The 23,946-nt window shown below is 42.7% G+C and overlaps 1 protein-coding gene across 8 annotated transcripts in view; it reads right to left on the bottom strand.

The window, feature by feature from the left end:
• Positions 1-19,099, bottom strand: part of LOC100548023 (calpain-8) — a 37,857-nt gene extending 18,758 nt beyond the window's left edge. For 3 of the 8 annotated variants that reach the window (XM_003203833.5, XM_085219167.1, XM_085219163.1), the window contains exons 1-11: positions 18,782-19,097; positions 17,082-17,151; positions 9,402-9,520; positions 8,500-8,633; positions 7,745-7,913; positions 6,843-6,926; positions 6,135-6,220; positions 4,742-4,816; positions 3,586-3,746; positions 2,709-2,884; positions 786-797 (exon numbers count right to left, since the gene is read on the bottom strand). In XM_003203833.5, coding sequence (XP_003203881.2) covers positions 786-797; positions 2,709-2,884; positions 3,586-3,746; positions 4,742-4,816; positions 6,135-6,220; positions 6,843-6,926; positions 7,745-7,913; positions 8,500-8,633; positions 9,402-9,520; positions 17,082-17,151; positions 18,782-19,018 — 1,323 coding nt within the window. In that variant the 5' untranslated portion in view covers positions 19,019-19,097. Of the gene's footprint in view, positions 1-785; positions 798-2,708; positions 2,885-3,585; positions 3,747-4,741; positions 4,841-6,134; positions 6,221-6,842; positions 6,927-7,744; positions 7,914-8,499; positions 8,634-9,401; positions 9,521-17,081; positions 17,152-18,781 lie in introns of all 8 variants that reach the window. The other 5 variants (XM_085219165.1, XM_085219160.1, XM_085219166.1 and 2 more) reach the window with 4 other exon arrangements.
• Positions 19,100-23,946: the final 4,847 nt, after the last annotated feature.

The raw sequence follows: 23,946 nt of genomic DNA, 5'->3' as shown, positions 1-23,946 counted from the left end.
CCCCGCTTTGTTCAAAAGATAAGATTGGATTTGTTAGTCAACCACCCTGTCCTTTCTTGCCATGTATCTTAAGCTAGGATTAGACTGCAAAGATTAAGAAGTCAGATCCCATATCTTTTTCAACATATAAAGCTCATTTTCCTTTTGCATCTGCAAGGCTGTTAAAAGAACACAGTTAATTGCTACACGACCACACATTCATTAACTGAGGGAGAAGAAAAGGGCTGGAAAGCCTAGGAAAAATTGGCAGTGCAGAGTGCTGGACCTCAGTAATGACTATAGGCTATTCCTAATACAAGACACCCCTGGGGTCTCCTTCTTTAAGAATGAAATTCTCTTTAACTTGTTATTGACATCTAGGAGGATTTGGGAAAACAGGTTGAGCTGTTTTTTTTTCATTAGCAGAAGTCTCAGCTCAGAACTATAAAAGGAATGGATCCACAGAGTCTGGCATTTCTTCTAAAAAATATTAGGTACATTTTCTAAGTTTTAGAGTGCAGAGACTCTGCCTCCATATGTACTAAACAAACAAATTTTGACTTCTGTTGTACAAAATAAGTGGAAGTCAACTTTCAAGAGGTATAAATGAGATCAGGATTAGGATTCCAATGTCTCTAGTAAAGCTTCATGCCCCAGTCCCTTGGAAATGGTTATTTAGAACATGAGATTGTCATCCAGTGATAAAGAAGAGCTTGTCGTTAGCAAGGAGCAAATCCTCCTGGTAGCTAGACTGGCACAAGAATTGTCCGTCTGGAAGGAAGAAATGTTCAGCAAGGATTACATACCTCCTGTGGAATCTGAAAGCAAAAAAAAGAGCCAATGTCAAAGGGTTGCTACGTAGGCATTTCTATTATTAGATAAAAAGAGTCAGATAAACCCTTCTTCAGACACTTAGTTTTCATTCCCACTTACTACCAATCCTTGTAGTATCAGTTACCATAAAGATCTAGATTGTGCTAGAGCAGTACCAAAAGAAAAATGGGACCTTCCTCCAGAGGAATCTACACAATAGAATTGCTTTTCTCCTGATTTGGTGTTGTGAATGATGTTCTATCAATTGGAAATATTTCAGTAAGCTTTAAAATGTTCAGCCAGGAAAGTCAGCAGGTTGGCCCTACTTTGCTAAATGAAAATGAGCAGACCTAAAATCTACCAACCTGCTGTTATTGGAATGCTGATGAAAATACAAGGCTGCTGTCACCAGCAAGAAGCTTGAGGATGACTGGGCTGTTGTAAGGCACATAAAATAAGTAGCAAATTTTAGTGTTTGGCCCTTTCTATATTAACTAAATACATGCACCTCTGAGTACAAGGTAGCTTTTTCAAGATCAAATAGTGTTCTCAGGAATACAGATTCCAGTGAAAGCCAAGGAGACTGTGCTCACAAGGCCCAGAAAAGCTGTTTAAAATATCACCCATACAATGCTTCCAGACTGCCTGAGATGGTCCTTTGGCTTTTGTTTATTTTATCCAACACAGTAGAAGCTCAGTGATGAGCTACACAACTTAATAAAGCTTTGCAAGACAGGCAGGGCTGGGCACATGCATTTTTACCTTACATAATACAGAGAACTGCTATGTCCTTGGCCACAGCATCAACTGCAGTGATATAAATCTACTGCAGTTCATGACCTGAGAACTTGGATCATAGCTGTGTGCCTACATGAGATGATTTAGCAGCCATTTCTTTAAAAAGAAAAGCCTCATCTTGTTAAAAGTCACCAAGCCTACTCTACTCTGAAAAAGATCACAGAGTAGGCAGGTGGGATGAAATAGATATAAAGCAAAAATGCACTATCTTCTACAGGGTTGTTTTCAGAGATATGAGCAGACAAACATCCTTCATGCACAAATCCTGGGATGCCAGTAGGCTGGGGTTCTTGACAATCAACAGCTACTCAGAAAAGAACAAGGAGAATCAAAAATATATGCGAAGACTTCGGCCCTAGGGAAAATCCTTCCTAGTTTTGCACCACTCCTCACAAGATATATTAACAAAAGCCAGTGATTCCTATCTGCTCACACCTATAATGGCTAATAATCTTCATCCAGAGAAATTTAGAGGGCACTGAATTGCTTTTCTCTAAATATGATGTTGGGAAGTATAATACTGGTTGGAAATTCTTGTATTTGCTTTTCTGCCCTTACACCACAAAAGTCAGAGACAGCACTACAGACTTTTTCCCTATGTTATATCTATGGAGACAGAAGCAATACTGGGAAAATAAGAAAATTAATTTTTAAAAAAGACCAAAAAAAACCCCCAAAGCTGAATCAGAACAATAACAACAATAATAACACTGTAGACAATGAATCAAAACAATTATCAAATAAAAGGGGAAAAAATAAAGAAAATGATTACTGAGCACTGATGATAAGCTGTAATCAGAACCACTTATCTGGAATTACAAGGCACCCTGATCCTGCCCCCATTCAGATTTTGAAAGAGAAGACCCCTATTGAGCCTGCTGCTAAATTGATTGCCTCCAGTTTTACACCTTTTTCCTGTTAAAATAAGACAAATACTGAACTAATTTTTTCTGAATCTTCCCATATTATGTTGGTTAGGAAGAGATGAGAGAAGCTTTTCAGCCATCTTGCAAAACCTAGTTCTTTCTGAAGTGTAGTGTTGAATGTCAAGATGAGCACATGACAGATTTTTGCCAGGGTAACAGTGAATAAAACCTACAATGAGGAACAAACTGTACCTGATAGAGTGAATAACCAATACTAAGCAGACCTTCTCCCATTCTCTTCTGTCTCCTGCGGTTCTTCTGCATCAAGCCCACCAATATAGTACAGCATGGCTCATTCAAACTCCCTTCATGATCATCATCTGGTTCATCCAGCCGGATTTTAAACTGGGGATTGATCCAGTATGTTGCTAAAAATCCCCAAGGCAAAACAAGAAGGAGGAGATTTTGTTGTCATTGAAGCCAGAATGGTTGTCACTACAATTACAGAGAAAATCTCTTTGGATGGACATTTGCTGGAGTTTATCCAAACCTTTCTAGTATGTTACATGGTTTTATGTGTTTCACAGCTATGCTGTATATCAGTTGGAGCCATAGCAAATCAAAACACTGTGGTATTTTCTAGGGTGTAGGGACAAAGAGGGAGGAGCTCATACCATTAATTTCAGCCAGTCATTTATCTTCAGGAAATGTCCTTGGCTAAGGTTTTGATTCAAGAGGACCAAAAATCAGGCAGCCTCTCCAGAGGTTTAACCTGAAAATGAATGTGAGACAACTCTACTACTGATCTATGATACTTTCCTGGCTTACCTAGCCCTTTGGAGAATTACTCCAGTCAGTAGCAAAAGCCATGTAAGTAGGGAAAGCGCACAAAGGAAAAAAATTTAAAAAAAGAATGCGGCCATGAATTAACTGCTCAGTTGGCTGATTATTGCTGACAAGGAAATAAGTAAATTAGGTCTTGGCTTAGACTGCCAAACTTTGGCTTGCTCTCTAAACCATACAGAGAGATCCAAACCCCTCCCAATTATGGCCACCCACAGCTCACAAGCAGTTATTTTTGCGGTTTTGTTATTTATTTCACCAAATGGCCACTTGACTGGGTCTCCACCTGGGTAGTTCTGGCAACCTCCAGCTGTTGAACCCCGTATCCACTGTCCATTGAACACGGTCAGGTCCCATTTGTTGACCTGGTTGCTTGTCAGTGTGTCAGGAGTCAGGTTGCAGATCTCCAGGCGGGTGAATTGCCTTTGAAAATCAGAAAATGCCATCCTAGAACACAAAAGATCATGGTTAATTCATCAGCCCATAACAGGCAGAGCAACTGCATGTGGGTGCCTCTCCCAGTGAGGAAGAAAATGTTGGTACTACAGAGCTGACCAAAGCTCCATTGAATTGAACTCTGAGTCTTAGGACCAGCTTTGTGGAAGCAAAATTTCCCATTCCCTGAATGAGCTGTATTTCATGAAGACAACTGTTCTCAAACACTGTTACATGTTACGGGCTCAGAGGTACCATTTTCTGTCATCCTCAGGCATGATCAATCCCTCATGGATTGTGCTTTCTGAGTAAACTCAATAAAATTGGTGTATACCAAAACATGCAGCAAAATGCTATTAAGTGGGAGCAGGAATTGATCCTTAGGAAAGAGTCACTCTGCAGAAAAATCATCTCAGTTTGGTATATTGATTTAAAACTTTTGTTGATGTTTATTTTTACCATTTCTAGTAGGCATGTGTGAATAACAGACCTTGATCACTTCATGCTGCAAGCAGAGGTCTGTTCTCATCCCTCACCACTTTATGCCCCACACAGCTGATTGTTCTGAAAGATGGCAGGCATTTTTCTTTCTGCTCTAGGACAGAGTGACATGTGTTCAGTACTGATCCACAAGATCACCCAGGTTTTACAGTCTTTTCATCAGATTTGGGTAAACAGAATCTTCCCCTGTTGACAATCTGAACTTTTTCATTAGTGTGTAGCATTCAGGCAAAAAACAAGCCTCAAAATATAAAGCATATGAGGTCCATTCTTGCCACATCATTAATTTTATTACCATCTGGTCTTTATATTTTGAGTAAGCACTGAGTTATTCAAGCTCTAATAAAAGGTAATATTTAAATGGGAAGGGAAATAAACAAGAGGCTAACCACCTACACAAGTTAACTCAGTGCTAGCAGTTTCTCTCCATCCAACTGAAAGGACTGCTTAAAAACCACATTTGCACATACAATACCCAAAAGATTGTGCTTATTAATGATGCTCACCAAAATTCTCCATCATCTACTTGCTTATCCAGAGCCTGTTTTTGTTTGGGATCAATATAATTCCATTCACGAGCACTGCAGACAAAGCACAAAAGCAACCTGCTCAGTTGTATTTCATTCTGCAATGAACTCAGACAGTGAGCTTCTGTCTTAAGTCACAGCTGACAAACTTCTATGTATTTCTACAACCACTAGAACCTTCTGCCCCTTCCTTCAGCCACACAGGGCTGGAATAAGACTGCAACAAAAACTGCAACAAATAAACCTTGAATCGAGATGGCAGAAAATGCAAATATTGCAGGCTGGCTGGATTGAGTAGCATGCAGCCCAAAAACAGGGGAAGAAATTCACAGTTATCAGATCTATAGAGAAGACTGATATTCTCCCTAGGGAAATAAGCTCTGCTGCTGGGGTCATCAAAAACAAGAAAGCCAAAAGGCAGAATTAGAACAAAATCCTGCAAAAAGCAGCGTCACTTCATTCCCACTCCAATGTCACTGTGCAGCAAGCCAGATTCTGACTTCATCTGCTCCCATGTGGCTGTGCAGTTCAGTACCTGTTTCAGTAGGGTTGTCCCATGGTAAAACAAGTGCAGCAAGACCAGGATATGGTGTGTGGGGACACAGACACGTTATCTTAGGGCTGAGCAAAGCAGCTCTGATAAAGATAGGAATAATTACAACATCTAACCATATTTTCTATATCAGCACCAGTACAATAGTCAAGAAAGGAACCTGAGATCTCAAAAAAGTTCTCACAAAAGATATATCAAGGCCCAAATGAAAGTAAAATACATACTGTTATGAAAATAAAAATAAGTGATATGTTGTCTCTCCCATTCCTGTGAGATTCCAAGCCCTGACAGCTTCTGATAGCTATTCAAGCTTCTGGTCCTTAGTTGAGTCATCATCATCTCCTTTTTTTCAGAATTCTCCAGTGTAAATCAAGTACTGGTCAGATTTAGAACTCCAAAACCTCAAAGCTGACTTAGGGGCACAGCAGGGTAGCCTTGTTGTGTTTTCCAGCAATTAAATTGGTTTGCCTGTGCTGCTAAGGTCTTGGTAACAACAATGGGATCTTCTAAGAAAAGTCATCTTGAGAAATGACATGAATAAAGCTTGCATGCGTTGCAAAGCTTTATACAACCCACAGTTAAAACATGGCCTGTTCTCTCTTATTAGAAAGCTCCGCCTGAGGCAGGGAAGAATGTCCACCGGGCAGAACAGATCAATATCTAGCCTTGCTAACAAATTAATAGTGTTTTATTCCAACGGATTTACCATCTTTCCTAAGTGTGCTTTGTGATTTGATTAAACTACATAATCTCAATTTAATTTTTGAAGGATACCAAAATACATAGAAGAGGGAAAGGCAAGGGTATATAAAAACTTACTTATCACTCCACGCTCCAGTCCATTCTACTTCACCCCAGGGATTTCTAAGCCTCACAAGTTTCTCTGGCTGTCCTTGGTAATAGACCTAAAAGATCGACAACAAACAGAACTTCAGCACTTCCATTACTCCAGTCATCATGGAGCAATTGCTTTTCAGCAAAGATAAAACATGATTTGTACTTGAGTGATGCAGTCCATTACAATTTCCAATAGTTAAGAGACACCCAGATGTCTTCCACTCTTATTTTTACATTATCCTGTGCCACCAAGTGAGCCATTAGCTGCAACACTCACCATTTCATATAATGAAAGCAACCTGCAAGGAAAAACATCAGCTATAGAACAGCAGAATATCTTCATCCTCAAAAGACACTGCACAACACAGCAAGGTTGGAAAGAGATTATTTAGCACAGACATCTCTGTAACGATTCCGGTTTCAGAGAAGTGTGAATATCTAGGGCAAGTTCGGCAGATGAGTCTGGTGGAGCTGTTCACTAAAGAGTCTTTGAGTCCTTTCCCATTTGAGCTGATCGGCAAAGCACACACTTCCATAACATGTGGCCCAAGAATGTGCAACATTTTTATTTGGTCAATCACAGAAAGACATCAGAAATCTGAAGGCACCGCAGTGTTGCAAGTTGTTCTGCGTAATGGCAGCTATAAACACTTCAGCTAAGCTGGACGAGCTGCAGAGAGGCTGGCTTACCTCTTCGGCCCCAGTGACAGAATAAGCATGTCCCTTCACCAGCTTCAGACTCGTGATTGCTTCTGTTTCAGCTGCACAAGTTATCTGAGGCAAGAAAAATATAGCGACTTAGGGCTACATATTGTGTATGGACACATCTTTCATGAGCAGATTAATAAGGGAGAAGACATCCAAGGTGATAATGCACACTGAATATCAATATTCCCCATGCAAAGTAAACTAAATAGAGGTGAGAACTGTGGCAAGAGTTCACCTCCAGAACTTCATGCCTCAAATACACAGTCCTAGCATAGCAGAGACTCAAGGATGTACCCTGAAATTTAAATCTAGAGCCTATTTCTAGCTCAGATAACAGACCCAGTCACCTGCAGAGATGTGCTCATGTCAACTCAGCTCTAACCTGCCTTGGTTGAATTAGGATTTGAAATGAGATTATAAAACAGGATGTGAAAGATATGGAGTTTCCAAAACATATACAGACTCGTCAGTAACATAGGAGATCTTGTATGATAGATGTCAATTATTTTTTAAATTGAAAATAAAGTCAAAATCAGAGTACAGTCTACAACAAAGTACCTCAAATGGTTTGTGTGTAACAGTTCAGCGTCTGGAGCTGACATTACACATCATTTGAATGAGGAAAGATACTGAGAGAATGAGAATGGGATTCAGGAAGACCTGTCCCAAACTTATGGCTCTGAGCACTTTAACAGGTTCTCTTGTAAAAAGCTGGTTATTTAAAGCCTTGTCCAACATTTTTACAACTGAAATCAATAGAAGTCTCACACTGACTGTAATTTGCTTTTAATCCAGACCTTCACACATATGCCTAGCTGAATCCAAGTATGATATTGACAAAAGCCTGGAGGAGCGAGGAAAGTAAAGCAATGGCAGCCTCTTACATCAATGGAACAGCCGAGCAGAGAGCCAGCCCTCAGGGCCTTTTGGACGATTTGGTATAGATTTGCTGGAGCCCTCCGCAGGTCATAGGATTCAGAGATGCCTCCAGTAAAATCCTCAAACCCCTCTATAGTGGACCCTCCAGCTAGAGCTTCATAAGAACCATTCAGCCTGCAGGAGAAAGAGCTGTGTGAGGCATCTCCACTTGCAAGGATAGAATCATAGAAGCTTTAGAGTTGGAAAGGACCCTTAAATGTCATCTTGTCCAATTCCCCCGCAACAAACAGGGACATCTACAGCAGATCAGGTTCCTCAGAGCCCCATTCAGCCTGACCTTGAGCGTCTCCAGGAACAGGGCACCAACCACCTCTCAGGGCAACATGTGCCAGTGCCTTACTACCCTCATTCTGAAAGATTTTTTCCTTATAGCCAAACTAAATTTTCTCTCTTTAAGTTCAAAACCATTTCCCCTTGTCTTATCACCACAAACTCTGGAATCTGTCCCCTTCTTTCCTGTAGCAGCCCTTTAAATACTGAAAGGAAAGCATGTGTGCTGCAGAAGTAAGGGCTTATACTGTAATATCTGTTTGTACATCTGATCATCATTGCGACCTGGGGCCCCTTGAAACAGAAGCTTGGCAATGTCCTGTCTGGACTTGTAAAAAAAAATGGTGGAACAGATGATGCCTTCGAGTGACATATCTAATCCCAACCCTTCTGCACAGCCAGGAGCACTGCCTCCCATCTAACCACATACTTGGCGTAGGCTTTCTCCAGCAGTGCACTCCAGAATTCATTGCCTTCCTCTGAATGCACGAAGAGCAGCTCCCCATTCTTGGTGGGTAGCCGGTCGTCTACCACCACGTCCACCCACTCTCCGTACTGCCAGAACTAATGAGAAGAAGAGAGGAAGAGATGGTCAGGGCTGGTGTGCACACTGTGGCTCTACACTTCTATCTTCTTCTGCTGTGTCACTGAGGCAAATTCTTCCCAGTCCTGTGAAATGCTGAGTAGGCTCCTTAATACTGGCAAAGAGTTGCTGATAGGTAACGTTAGCAGCAGCTTCTTGCACATGGCTTACATGATGGAGGGACCAGAAAGCTAGTGAGTATACAGAAAACTTGAAAGTCCACTTCTCTTGTCTACTATCCATTGAAAAAAAAATCATGCCACTGTAAAAATGCTGCACGGAGAAATCACCCAAAAGAGGAAGAACTTGGTAATGCCAATCTTTTCTGAAAATACTGGGAAATGTATGAAACACTGTTGATAATCATTTTTGCCTGGGCACTTAAAGCGTTTACTCTAGAATTTGTTGCAGTCATGGAGAGAAAGAAAAGAGAATAATTTAGATGACATCCTCTCTGCTGAGCTGAGCAGGAGCATGCGGGGAAAAATACAGATCATGGCCTGAACAGGCAACTACTCTGTGAGAAAGAACTTTTGTTAGCTTGGGAACACAAGTAAACTGCCTCTAGCTGCTGTATGTAGAAGAAACTTGTTTGCGAGAAACGGCTGTAAGCTCTGTTCTGCTTTTCTCCCCTCCATCAGTGTCATTTACATGTTGTAATTATTAATACTCAGCTTGTGGGGGAAAAAAAAAAAAGCTAATACTATGATTTTCCTCTTTTATTCTCAATACCCTGATCAGACAGTTACCTGAAAATGAAAGATCCCAGCATAGTCCTCCTGGAAACTCTGAGCCTCGGGAACAACGCGGTGCAGAACATCTGGATTCAAAGTCAGAGATGCAATGGCAGCCAGGAGCCAGCAGTCACCTGCAAACACACGTCATCCACAGTGGAAAAGTTTATTAATAAATAGTGTCTTGTTGAGCTGATTCCTACACCAATATATCACGCTCCCACATAGATCAGAGCACCAGCATTAAGTGCTCTGTAAGATCCTGCTGGATTCAATGTCGGTTCAGCAATTCATTCTTGTTGTGTTATATTGTTTCTCTTTTGCTCATTTTCCACTCACCCAGACCACATAGGTATTGCAGGGCCCCTGCGAAGCTGATTGCAGTGGTAATTTTAGTGGCCTAACTTGAGCTTTGCTGTTTTGATTTTTTAATGAAGCTCTGAAAGCAGGCTGTTTTAGCTGAGATTTTTAATACCTCCAGGAGACCAAGAGCAGAGCCAAGAAAAAGGAAATTTGGGTTTGTGGGTTGCAAAGCCTGGCTGAGTAGCACAGAGTTAATGACCTGTGCTACCTCAACTAGCCCCAAGCCAATGCACCTGGGAGAAGCAGAGGCTTATGTGTATATATATATATTTTAGCCCTTTCTTTGAATGTCTGGACTTGAACCAGCTCTTAGGATTATTACTTCAGCTCTACTTATGACTCAGATGGAAACAGAAGTGCAGTGAGATCTTTGGAAGCACACGAGCCCATACTTTGGCTCACTGCTTATCCTGGAAAGGAGGGGCATGGGCCCTTACTGGAGGCTGGGTATCTTACAGCTGTTTGCTGAGTAGCTTGCTTGTTGTGTTGGGTAGGTGAAAGCCTTCACTTGCTGCTGGGAAACTCAGAGACCCATGGATTTCTTAGTGCATACTTTTATCACAAAGAGCAGGAAGCACTTTTGTGGGTTCAGTTTAATTTCTGAGATCTGCTCAAAGCTTGGAAAACAAAATTTCTCCGAGGACGCTAAAACTGCCCTGATTCCCCGCAGGTTATCTGTGCCAAGACAGAGTTTTTTTGGTTTTTGGGGTTTTTTTTTGCATAAATGCATATACTGCAGAATGAACTGGCATAATAACTCTTACTTTATTGAAAGTAAACTAATGGAGAAACCAAAAAAAGTTTAATCTGTATCACGAATTAATATCTTAAAGTGATAGTTAACTCTTTATATTGACTTGAGCTCTTTATTTCAGTACCACAATTACTGTAACTCTAAACATGATATTCTAGAACTTGCCCAATGCTGGGAAGTACCCAGGTGCCTCCTATGAGCTGAACCAGAAGCAGCTGCTCCCAATCAGACAGAGGCTTGAGAAAAACCTGTGAAGTTCCTTCCTGTAATGACCTGTAGCCACCTGAGCTGGCCAGTTTGATAGAGGTGCAAAACCCTGATCCAATCAACGTGTGTGGAGCAGGCATTTCCAATGGGAAATGTAGCATTAGTTGGTAAAGGCTCCACAGCCTTCCCCAGCACTGCCCTGTGCCATCCTGGCTGCCATGCTCAGGAAATAACATTTAAGGTGGAAGTGAGTAGTAACTGTCTGATCAGGGTATTGAGAATAAAAGGGGAAAACCATGGGGGTTACTTGCTTGTTCCAGCCACCTGCATTCCTATCAGAAGAGGTTAAAAAAACTTGTGCTACTCCTCCTATACAAGCAAAGTTTGAAGAGGAGCTGTGAGAAAGGATAAATGCTACTTTGGGAGGGAAAAAAAAAAGAAAAAAGAGTAAGGCTGAATCAGAATAAAAGTGTCATGAAGTAGAATTTGTAAAATGTGACTGCTGTGCATTATAGAAAAGTCCAATAGCATCAGCATCTAAAATGACTATGATCAAAACACTTTTGACATTCATTTTCAACCCAATTACCTCAAAAATTATTTTGCTTTCAGCAGGAGAGGACTCAATTCACTGGCTTGGAAGGCTCCTCCCAGCCTTAGATACCCACATATAAAATAAATAAAACTGGGAGAGTGCAGGGTTGGGGAGGGGTTGAAAGGATTGAAGAACCTCCTGTCCCAAGGAAACAGATGTAGGGACAAAAAAAAAAAATGAAATTAAGAATATTCCAACCTGCTTTGTACCCACTTGTCTGAAGCTTTTATTGATATACAGCTGTGTGCTTTATGCAGTTTTAATTTCTACTTTTCCCTACAGATGTAGAAATAGCATAGTGATTCTGAGGAATGGGTCATCAAAGAAGAAAGATGAAAAGTCTTATAAGGTTAGGCCAGCAGACCTCTTTTTTCCCCACTTCCCCAAGCTTCTTTTTCTTCACAGAAGGCTGCTTCCAGATAGGTGGCAGAGCAGGATTCCTGGTGCCCCTGTTGTGTCCCTCTGCCCCAGTGAGACCAGAGGAGCTCTGTAGCAGGAAGTTACTGCTTTCCCAAAATGTAACATCTGGAAGGGTTTCTTCTTTCTGGTTACAGTCTTTACAACTGGTGGAAGGGAAACTGCTGTGGGCTTTGCTGTGGAGGTTTGATGTAAAATTAAACAGAAGAGTCTGAAATGAGAGGGGTTTCTTTAAATGTGTTATTTGCTTCTCTGACTCAGAACTGAACAATTTCAGAATCTCATCCCTATGAGATGGTAAATGCAGCATGAAATCCTTTACAGCTTTCTTACAGTAAGAATTAACTTCCTAGCATCTGAGAGGTTGAAAGGCATTGGCACTTCTGCTTTCCACAAACACACCATGCAATCTGACTTCCTGGGGAGCATTAGGGGCAAGCTGGCTTGGGAAGAATTCTATTGGAAGAGTTGTAGTGGGGAACATAGCCTTAAAACCTGCTTTACCTGCCCTGAGCAATGCAAAGTCCTATCTCTAAGCTTTACTCAGGGGCCTAATACCTTCTGCTAAGACCGTGGCAGAACAGCTATTAACTGCGTCCCCTGAAGGGAATCAGTTGGGAATTAGCTGCTGTGCAGTAACTTGGTAAAACAGGAAGGTTTGTATGGGATGTTCAGATACAGATGGTTTGGAACTGTTTTATACACAAGCAATGCATTATATTCAGGTTCCTGTGATGCTGGCTTTAACACAAATTAAAGAGGATAGAAGAAGCTGTCCATATTAAAGACAAACAAGATGAAACCTAAATTGCACAAACTGCTTCTTCTCATACACGTCAATGGAATTCCTGCTTATTAGTAAGGTTTCTCAGCCCTTCTCAATGGATTCTTTGGTTTTTTGTTGTCTGGTGTTTTTGTTGTTAAGTACAAGGTTCCATTAATTGTTCCTTTTTTTTTTTTTTCCCTGAAGTTCAACTTAGTTTTGCTGACAGCAGCTTTAATAGTTCTGTTTGCGGCTGTGCCTACAGCATAGCATGGCAGTACAACATCCCCAGAAAAGCAGCTGATATAGGACCACAAAAACCTGTCCTGATAAAGCTACAGGTTACAAGTCAGTTTTCAAATTGTGAGGAAAGCATTTCATTCCTTCCCTAAAAAGTGAATTTTGGAAGGAAGAAGAAACGAGGCCAACTGGCCAATGAATTAAATATGTAATTAGAATTTATTTCTAATGCAATTATAGTCAGAAAAATGATAGTATCAAAAAGCGTTTTTGCTCACAGCATACACTTGAAGTTGCACCTTTTAGATTCTAGAAATAAAAAAACACCTCAGCATTTAGCCCTATGAGGCTAAATCACCTGTGGGCACGTATACTGCTTTCTGCTCAGTCTCATATTTTGTGAACAAAAGCTTCAGGTAAGTGCCAATTACACTGTTTACTGCTGCTACAGCTGAATGTGCTAAAAAGAAACCAACACGATCCCTGGATCCAAAGTCATCTGTAATAATTCTTGTAAAGTCCAGTCTTATTTAATTTAAAGTGAGCAATTATGACCTTAAGTTTGTGGTGAAGAACTTGAATTTGAAAACTAGCTGTGCATGTGTATATGTATACAACTACATACACACAAACACATGCAATATCCTGCTTAGAAACATCACTTTGACTATTAGGGTACTTGAACTAGAACCTCTTCTTGCTCACATGTGCACTCCATTGCCTCTGTTCTCAGCGCCACAAAGGTGCTTTGTGGTTTACAGACAACCAAGCCACTGCACTGGACACTGAATCCTTGCTGGCTTGGTAGCTGTGCAGCTCCTCCATGTTGACATTTACCCAAGTACACTGCAAGCATAGGAGCCATTAAAATTAATTGATTAGTTTTGGTTGCTGCAGAGCAGCACTTGGTTTCTGTTTACTACTATCAAAGCATCCACACAGAGCATTTGCACTCTTCATTAAGTTACGGATAGAGTAAGTTAAGCCAACAGTCCAGGTGCCTGTTTCCAAGATCTAAGAGGCAGCACAGGAGCATTTCTGGGATGAATGTATTCTGGCTTGTTGCTGATTCATCAGTGACAGGTTTCAGGTTTGTCTCCAGTCTACCTGTTACCTTCTCAGTCTGCCTGAGAGATATGACACATACAAGGCACCCGTGGGGGATCCTCAGCTGGAGTGCCTTGGTGGCAGCCATGTTGGCTACACAGGACATATGCTGGCAGTCCAGATATGTTCTAAGACTTCAGAACAAGAGCTGCCCCATGAATATAACTGGTCTGGATCTGGAAAACTATATTAAATGAAGAGGCTTTTGTTAAGTTAAATTTATGCCACTTCCTTCTCAAGGCCTTCTGCAAACAGATCTGTGGTTAACTTATTCACATAGCTGCAAGGAAACTTCATAAGTCACCTCTAATAATGAAGTCTGTGAGTGCATTTCAATTTGCTACTAGGCAATCAAAAAGCTATGGTTCAAAGTACGTTTAAAATATTTCAGGTCTTTTAAGTTCCCATCAAACTTCCCAAGCTGATATTCATCTAGCCTATGCTGTTGTCAAAGAAATATGTTTAATGGAGTGAGACTGACTCTGGGTTTTCTTGTTCCTTTTGTTCACATAAGCCCAGACCTGCAGTGTTATTTTTAAAAGAAAAGGAACATGTCTCAGAAAATTATTAAAAGTAGGCTCTATTTCCCTAAAGGACTTGTTAACAGGTCACATACAAGGCTTATGTAAATATGTAATCAGGGTCTGTTTCAATAGAAGGGTTTCACATGACAGCTTTAATAACAACTACTTTGATATTTGAGGTATTGGATCAAATACCAAAAAAAAAAAAAAAAAAACCAAAAACAAAGCATAGCATGCCTCTGAGATGTAAAGCAAATACCTGAGCACTAAGTTCAGACTGAGGTAAGCCCCACGCCTCTATTCTGAAGTTTATTTTTGTAAAGGGTCAGCAGACAGAAGTGATTGTAAACAGCCTTTCAGAAACAAAGGGGGGTTATATTTGTCCCCTCATTGTATTTTCTGCCTTTGTGAGAATATGACCTCTTAAAATGGTTTTACTCCTTTTTGGAGTGAAAAAGAAGCTCATAACAAAAGCAGAATCAGATTATCGGGCTTTTTTGTCCAGGTTTGGGGGGTATATTTTAGGACACACACTTGGGCTCCAGCAGCCAGCCCCCTCCCCAGAGGCACAGGAGCCACTTTGGCCCAGACCCATTGCCACCGCTATTTGGTGGGTTTGGTACTGCCTTGTGAAATGAAAATCCATTTAGCACATAGGGCTGGAAATCCACAGAGTCATTCAGGAGGTGATGGAAAAAGAGTCTGAGAGTATTTGCATCCAGTTTATGGGCTTAAGACAAATAATCATCAGAATCATTAAGGTTGGAAAAGACCTCCAAGATTATGTAGTCCAACTGCTGACCAATCAATCACAACCATGCCCATCAAACCATGTCCCTAAACACCATGTCTACATATTTACTGAACACTTCCAGAAACAGTGACTCTACCACCTCCCTGGGTAGCCTAAGAACAGACTCTTCAGTCCTCTAGCTTATAAGCTGTCAAGGTTTTACTTCAGGTGAATGGTTGTCGTGGAGATTTTTTTATGCTATTATAGAAACTTTCTAAATTGGAAGTGACAAGAAATGTCACTTTTATTACTTATCTGAACAATTCTTCTAAAATACAGTAAATGATTCCCTGTACTCTGCTCTGACATCCACCAAATAAATATCCTGGTGCACATATAGGATTGGGCATCTTATTTCCAGCAGCTGGAATATAGACCCATACACCAAGGAATTTCTTAGTGATCACTTTAATAGTGCTGTGTTTACAGGACCAGTGCTGGTATTATTTATCACCAGCAAGTTGCAGAAATTGTTTGAATCTCATCTGCAAAGTGGATGGGATAGAAGAGCAGTGAGGTCAGGAGTGCTGCAGTAAGCAGCACAGAAGGGAGACAAGCTGATTTTTCCATGTCTCATCTATCAAATTCTCATTACAAGAGTTTCAGCCTCTTTGCCTCTATATGCAGTCAGGAGAGGCTGCTGCTACTGCTGCCTTCTGCAGCTGGATCTTATCAGCTAGGTGGGCAGGGAAGAGGCCAATGCATTAGCTACCAGAGAGGGGATAAAAGTTATTTGCATAGCAGCTTTGCTTAAATGATGGCAAGCACTAGAGAAAAATGGGTAGAAAGGATGGCTTTACTATGATGGGTCCAGGAGAGAATGACTGCTGTCTGAGACATCCTATCAGCATCAGGCCCCAATTCACAGAGTTGGGCACCACTGCCTTTTTCAGTGGTGTTTTTCCATACCGTGTCCAGTCACTTCTTGCAGCTCTACACTGAATGCCATACAAACAGAATGAATATTCAGCAAGAAGGGCTTGGAGGAAGTTGCCTGGGGTAGATTTTTCACTGAGAGTGTTGTGAGGTGCTAGCGCAGGCTGCCCAGAGCAGTTGTAGATGCTCTATCCTGGGAGGTGTTCAAGGCCACGTTGGATGGGGCCCTGGGCAGCCTGGTCTAGTGACTGATATAGAAGCTGACAACCCTGCCTGCAGCAGGGGCTTGGAATTAGGTGATCTTTGAAGTCCCTTCCCACACAAGCCATTCTGTGATGACATGAATGGAGCACATCAGCTTTGTAATATTTTTTCATGTATTTCTTGTTCCTAATTCAAGGACCATCCCTCTTGGCATGAAATGGCAAGTCACAATCCCAGTCCCTGTCCCTAACCAGTTCCTGCTCCATACCTTGGTGTATGGCAAAAGATGATGATAGTCCCTTCAGATGGGATACAGGCACTACAGAGAAATAACAGGTAATAAAGAAGGAAAATTGACTCACCTCTTCCAAAAACCAACAACAGCTCAAGAGGAGAGCAATCTCTATCCACAAAGATACTGCTTCTTTGGCTGCTAACCCTTAAATGAGGGTGAGGAGGGGTGGATCCAGGCTCTACCTCTTCTGGTCACACAGCTGCATTTCTTGCACCTGAGCTCCCTGGGTTAGGCATGCTTTGTCACCTGGAGCTCAACCATTGGCTCAGGCTGTGACCTGGCAATTCCACTGCACTCGGGGACCAGGTATTTTCATTATTATTTTTTTTTCTTCATATTTTTATTTTGCTTTAAACTGGGACTAGATCTTGCTCAGCCTCCTGAGTAAAAATCCTCTATGATCAGGCCAGAGGATAAAATTTTCTCAGTGTCCCTTGACTTTTAGAAGAGACTTACTGGGATGAGGAATTTTAATTTAAGCTTCTGGTTTTGGAACAAAAGAAAAAAAAAAAAAAAAGAAGAAGAAGAAAAACAAAATGCAGAAGTGTTGTACTTACCCAGCTCTCCTTGGCAAACATCTGTCCGAGTAGCTCCTCCAACTATGAACTGAGGATTGTCACATAAGTCCTGAAAAGACATGTTTTCAAAGTGTGCATCACTCTTCCTGGTCTGAAAAGTTCTTTTTTTTTTTTTTTTTGTTAATTGTTCCAATGGGAAATTTCAAAGAATATTAAATATATGTAGATATATTAAGGAGAAGCTTCCCCTTCCTCCCAAGCATTCCCCCAGGGGCAGCATGGGCAGCTTCTAGGGAGACCAAATTCATGCCTGCTCTCCTGGTAGCTGCCTGTGAGCATGCCTGTGTCACTGGGCCATGGAGGCAGGGGCAGTCCAGGACTTCTTTATGTGTGCATGAAGAAGAGTCAGACTGTTGATCTCTTTTTGCAGTAGGTGTAATTTCAGCAAGATACCTCTTGCTTCTGTGATTATTCAGCTGTTGGCTGCCTCATAGCTGTCTTGGTGGACAGGAGGCAGCAGCAGGTTGCCTACCACATAGAAAAGTTTGTGTTGTGGGGTCTTTTTGTTGTTGTCTTGGTGGGTTTTCTTCCCCCTCCAAACTGGTGATCTGTCACAGCACCTGCTGGCTGTCAGCTGTATATGACATATTACATGACATGCTACACATTTATACAGCTGCTTTTTCTGAGCCACTGCCAAGCACCACATACACATTTCTCACAACTGCATTTCTAGCTCTTCCTCTTCTTGGAGCATGTCATAAGTTGATGGTGCTTTCTGTTTTCCAGAGACATATAAAACCAAGGGGATTTCACAGTTTTTGCTGCAGAAGTGCCCATTAAGGTACTGTTTGACCACTGGGCTTGCAAGAATTGAAACTTGGAGTTACTGAATCAATAAAATTCCTTTTCTATTTTTTTTGGGTAGATAGGGACTAAAAACAAATTGGCTTTAAATTTTTCCCTCTTGTTGCCTTCCCTGCATCAGACAAAGGTAAGTTATTTGTGTTTTTTCTTCTTCTTTTCCTCCTTTTTTTTCCTTCCTCTCCCATTTTAGAATCATTAAGGTTGGGAAGTCCAAACATTGATCCATCACCCCCTTGATATCCCAGGGAGAGGTAAAATAACAAAGGAGGAGCAAAACATGTACAGAAATCAACTACTGAAAAATGAAAGGATTGAAAAATCTTTGAAGCTGTGATTGATTTAAGAATTTCAGTGGCTTTTTTTTTTTTTTTTTTTTCTGATGAAAATGACTGTTTTCAATGAAAGGCCATTTGCAGGATGTGGATATTTGAGAGATGACCATTCCAGTCAGATGCTTCTCAGCTGTTGCAGGGATAGAGGGAAGCAAAGCAGAGGGTTTATGGAAGTGTTAGCTTAGTTCCCTGAGGTACCCAGTGGAAGGACCATGGATGAACACCCTCACAGGCAATGGTTGGTGCCACTGGATACCCTGTGCTGCTTGGATGCACACGGGGAGTGTGTGTCCTTCTTGGACTGTACCCTGAACGGGAATCTTTGGGGAGCTGGGATAGAAAGGGAGGAATCCAATTCCCAATAGCCAGTTATGGGATTCTCTGCTTTAAGAAAAGCTTAGGTAAGGCAAGATAGAATCAAAAGTGAACCAAACATAAAGGAATAGCAGGCATTCAGCATCACTCTTTTGGCATGGATGTGCTCAGGTGAACGCTAATCACCCAGACCCAGCCAAGCATGCCATGACACAGTGCTCTTACCGTAGGCCGCTTCCAGACTATTCCCTGGGTTTTGAAGGAGTAAGGTCCCAGGTCCTGGTATCCCAGTGCAGACGGGCAGGCAGGGAACTCCTCATCCTTGAATAGAGTCCCAGCCTGAAGGCACTTCTGCCTCAGTGCCTCGTAGTCCTGGCCCAAGTAGCTGAGGGCCTTTCTGCAGGAACCCAGCCCCTCAGCAGCCGCTCGCTCTTGGCACAGCCTGGCTGCCAACCCAGCCATACTGCCTCTGTCTGCAGGGGCAGAGGAGGTGTATGGAGCTGGTAACCAGGGTGGGGCATGAGGGGAGGAGGCTCAACAAGTGCAAATATGTACCTGAGACAGCAGGCGGCCAGCCTATGAGTGTGGGCACTATCTTGTGCCACTGCCGTCTTATTTGCTCAAAAGCTTGTGAACTCCTTGCTCATTTCTAAAGCACATTTTTAATGAGGTATGAGGGAAAGCAGTGGCTTTGCAGGCACACCTGTCTGCACATGGAAACCCATTCTGTGCTGGAAATTAGGCTCAGAGGCCAGCTCCAAGAGAGCAGGTGAAGATGCTTCAGACCTTTCCTTCTTTCCAAAATCCAGCTTTACACTGCTGGAGGGTAGAGCATCCACAAAACCTAGGGCTGATATCACGTATATGGTAATGGAGTGCTAAAGTCAGGGAAAAATTGAGGAGAATCAGCACTAGGAACAGTCTTCTGGCTTAAATGATCTCCTTTTTTGGTGGGGGGGGGGAGGAGAGGGAAGGGGGAAGAAAAAAGAAGTTATCTTTGGTACTCTGAAAACAGTACATGTGTATGAATTAATTCATCGGCAATAAAAGGTGTGAAGCTGATAGAACTAGAGATAGTTGTTTGGCCAAACAACCTGCAGAGGGCAAGGATCCCATCCAGTGCATGCCCTTGGCAAAAGCGGACAACTGTGCAGCACTATGCATCACCAAAGGGAAGCAAACTGGTGCCTTTCTCAGCAATAAAAATTGGGGTCTTATCCACCATACTTCCAGACTTTTGGTGCCCCCTGGATATAAAATGTTTGCAACAAAAAATAAAAAAGCCTCAGGTCCAGAAGGCTTTTTGGACATTGAACAGTGGTTGGTTTCTGTTCTTACTGTTCATCTTGCACTGACACAGGGTGCTCCCTGGTGCAGTAGCTGTGGGAATTTGTAGCCTGGAGAAGAGAAGCATGGGCAACTTTCTGCAGGGCAGAGCCCAGCTGCTTTCCAACTCAGTAGTCAGGTTTCCCAAGGAAGGGCCACTGCTTGCTTACCCAGAGCTGGGCAAACAGTTGCTTTGTTTGCAAGAGGACATGGCTGATGACCATCCCTTGGTACATTTAGACAGAAGGTGTGGGGAAAGGAAGAGAGACTTTCTAAGGAAAGAAACCAATTGAGATAAAGAATCCAAACAGAGGCTAGCCGGCTTACTTGTCTGCAAATATTTGAAGAGCAAGAATGTAAAAGAGGAAATGAAATTACCTGGTCAGTCCCAGGTGGGCACTGGTAGGGAAAGCTGTGCTGTGGGAATTATTGTACTGTCTATACAGAAATGAAATTAGATACTGTTGTAATTGAGTAAAGAAGAGTGGTCAGAATTTCATCTCTGTTATATTTCAGTACTTCTGCATGTGTTTGTGTAGTGAATCAGAATGAAGATTTAAATAATAAGGGGCTGAAGGGAGGGTTTTTTGCTTTGCAGAATGTTTTGTTTTTTTTTCCTGAAAAATAGACCCATTCAGACATACCTTCTTTCTCTGATGGTAGGGCAGAATACTTGTTTCATTCTCTCTGCAATATTCTTACACAACATTCTTATCCCCTGTTCTTTTGGCCCAGAACTTCTCTTTTGCAGTAACTGCCATAAGCTTTATTCCTGAAAAGCAAAGTGCTTTGGCATTTGGAAGTTCCCAATTTGATCCATAATTCTTTGTGTCCCATGTATGGTTTTGGATGTAACTTTGATATTCTGCGTGCTCTGTAACTCCAGTTGCCACTGGACATGAGAGGGCACAGAAGGGGTGAAACCTTGCACGTCCCCAGCATGCTGAAGAATGAAGTGGAGGAAATATGATAACGTTTTATCTCTGTAAATTGCTGTAAAATGTGCTGTAGGATTTTTTTTCCTGTCCTCCTCCTTACATTTGGAAAGAGGCTGAGGACATATTCTCTGATGGAGGTCTGGACCAGGTAACCACCCAGTGTGTCTGCCACAAACCACTGCTCCCACTGATCTATAGGAGAGCACTTTAAATCCATTTCCAAGCTTGATTAGCCTCAGCATGACCTGTTTTGTGTAGAAAGTGATGCTCAAGCACCACCTAGAGGATATAAAGAGGAAAAGATCGTGGCTGTACAGTTGACTACAGTGACAATTATGCTATGGGGGGGAAAAAGGGTTAGGTTTTTCATAGACTTCTAATTTGCTGCTAGAGTGGTGTTCCCCCTGAAAGGAAATACAAATAAGAAAAAGGAAAAAAAAAAGGAAAAAAAAGAACTGAATCTGATTTCTGTTGCTTCTGGAACTTACATGTTTTTGTTCATCTCTTCATGATTTCTTCTCCCTTTTTTGATGATGGTGAGAGGGTGAGATAAATGGAGAAGAATAGAATCAACCAGGAAAAGGCATCATCTTGGTTGCAAGGGAGAATGTGCCAATTACATGAAATTGAAACTGTTCCACGTCAGTGGGAATCCTTAGAAGAAAACTGCCAGTAATCTAATGGCTCTAGCCATTTTTGCTGTACTGCATTAGAGGGAAATGAAATAGCCCTCCTGCACTGCAGCACTTTGCTAATGAGAATTAAAGCTGCTTATCTGTATTGTAGACCATAAGCTGTGAAAAGGGATTAGCTTGACTTAAAGAGCTTGCATTCTCCCATTCTGGATGTACAGGCTTCTAGGCACCCTTTTATTCCGAAAATTGAGTGACTATTACTAGGCAGACCAGTGTGAGCTATGACATGCCTTCAGTGTTTGTCCATAAGATTATTCTTTAGAAGTCATTGCCCCAGATATGAAGCTCCACAATCCCAGGGGATGAGGAGCTGGGAAAAGCATTTCACAAGACTGCCAAAGCCTTGCCAACACCCCTCACTGCCTTGGCTGGGCTTTGTGATGGTGAGGAAACCTCCAGCCCCAAAGGGGAAAGCAAATCCCTTTGTTATGAAACACCACCACTGCTGCCAGCCTTCTATTTTAGGAAGGCATCCTCATTCGGGGGTGCTCTTGAGGAGGAGAGCAGGAGCCCAGCAAGGCCCCTGGACCACTGGGCAGACTTCATCTTCTATCCCAACAATATCTGTATATTGTGTAGGGCAGAAAGAGCAGCACAAGGGCAGATGAGAAGAGAATCATAGAACCATGTGAGTTGGAAGGGATCCCAAAGGTAATCTGGTCCAACTGCCCTGCAATGAACAGGGACATCTACAGTTCAATCAAGTGCTCAGGGCCTTGTCCAGCCTGACCTTGAGTGCCTCCACAGACAGGACACCCACCACCTCTTTGGGCAACCTATGCCAGTTCCTCACCAGTACTCTGATTTGTAAAAAACTTCTTCCTTATATCCAATCTAAAACTCCCATCTTTTAGTTTGAAACCTTTCCCCTTATCCTGTCACAACAGACCCTGCTAATGAGGCTGTCCACTTCTTTCTTATAGCCCCCCCTTTAGAAGAGAGACGGATGCTATGAGATGTGTGGAGAAGCACAGAGCTGCTCCCAATTATTGAGTGAGGATGGGGATATAGGGAAAGAAGAGGAAGCACGTCCTACCTGGGACATCCCTTTTGTCCTCTTATCCCCTGTCTTACTGTAGAGAATCCAAGAAACCTCTGTTAACTGTCTGCACAGAGAGGCTGTGTAACCTCCTTGTACATACTTGATGTTCTTGATCATTATCCAGGCATAGACTACAGGCACGCTGTCAGCAGTCCCTACAGCAGTCATTACTAATCCCTTAGGGGGCATGGGTAGGTTGCTAAAGAAAACAGAACTATTGTATGACAAATCTAACTTAAGCTTCTGCGCCTACTGGAAGCTAGCTAGAGGAGTTCATAAGCCAGACCTCGTTTCTAGTCTAGTGAAAACCACTGCTTTAAATTGACATTAGTTTCCTTCTCCTGTGGCTCTTGAAAATGAGGTTAGTCTGATCTGTGGCAGCTGTACAGCTCCGATCCACTGTGTGGAGCCAAACCAGTGCCTCCGGAGCAGCTTTGCGGTTACGTGGCTCCCTGCAGGTTACATTACAGCACCATTCAAAATCCAAACCCTATGCCTGAGAGCACCGTCCAGACACCCCTTGAACTCCCTCTGCCATTGGGGCTGTGCCCACTGCCCTGGGCAGCCTGTTCCATGCCCACCGCCTTCTGGGGCAGACCCTGTGCCTAACCCCCAGCTGCCCCTCCCCTGACAGCTCCATGCCGTTCCCTCGGGCCCTGTCGCTGTCACACAGAGCTGCCCTTCGCTCCCTATGAGGAGCTGCAGCCGCCATTAGGCCTCCCCTCAGCTCCTCTGCTCTGCGCTGTGCAAACCCAGCAGCCTCAGCACTCCTCACACACGCTGCCTTTAAACCCTTCGCCATCTTTGTTGCCTTCTTTTGGATGCCCAAAAATACAATGATATCTGTCTTGTGGCACCCAGACCTGCACCCAGTGCGGGAGGAGAGGCTGCACAGCACAGAGCAGAGCAGGACAAGCCCTCCTTTCACCCGGCAGAAGCTCTGAGCCTGGGGCAGCCAGGATGCAGTTGGCCCTTGTAGCTACCAGGGCACATGGCTGCCTCAGGTTGAACTTGCTTGTTTTCCAGTATAATGGTGATGCTTTGTCCATAACTGTGTAAGCAGAATGTGTGCTGAGTATAAGCAGAGAATCATTAATTATTGAAGCTCAAAGCCACCAAGCAAATCTACAGAGCCCCTCAACGCATCAAGGAGCCCTGTCTCGTCAGTGAAGGAAATGCTTTATGATTCTCAAGGGAAAATCCCCACCTCTCACCACACAGTAAAGCCAGGTATTCTACCAGTCTTTTCAAACAACGGCGTCGAGTTAGTCCAGTAGGACGGCTCCGAAAAAGCCCTACGTGCGTGTAGAGCTCGGGATCCGCTGCCCCAAACGCGGCGCTTCTCCGCGCTGCCGGGCGGCTCTGTGAGTCAGACGTGAAGCACGGCAC

This window comes from Meleagris gallopavo, chromosome 2 (assembly GCF_905368555.1).
Source record: "Meleagris gallopavo chromosome 2, MGAL_WU_HG_1.1, whole genome shotgun sequence".
Taxonomy (NCBI): Eukaryota; Metazoa; Chordata; class Aves; order Galliformes; family Phasianidae; genus Meleagris; species Meleagris gallopavo.
This window is presented reverse-complemented; position numbering and strand designations above follow the sequence as displayed.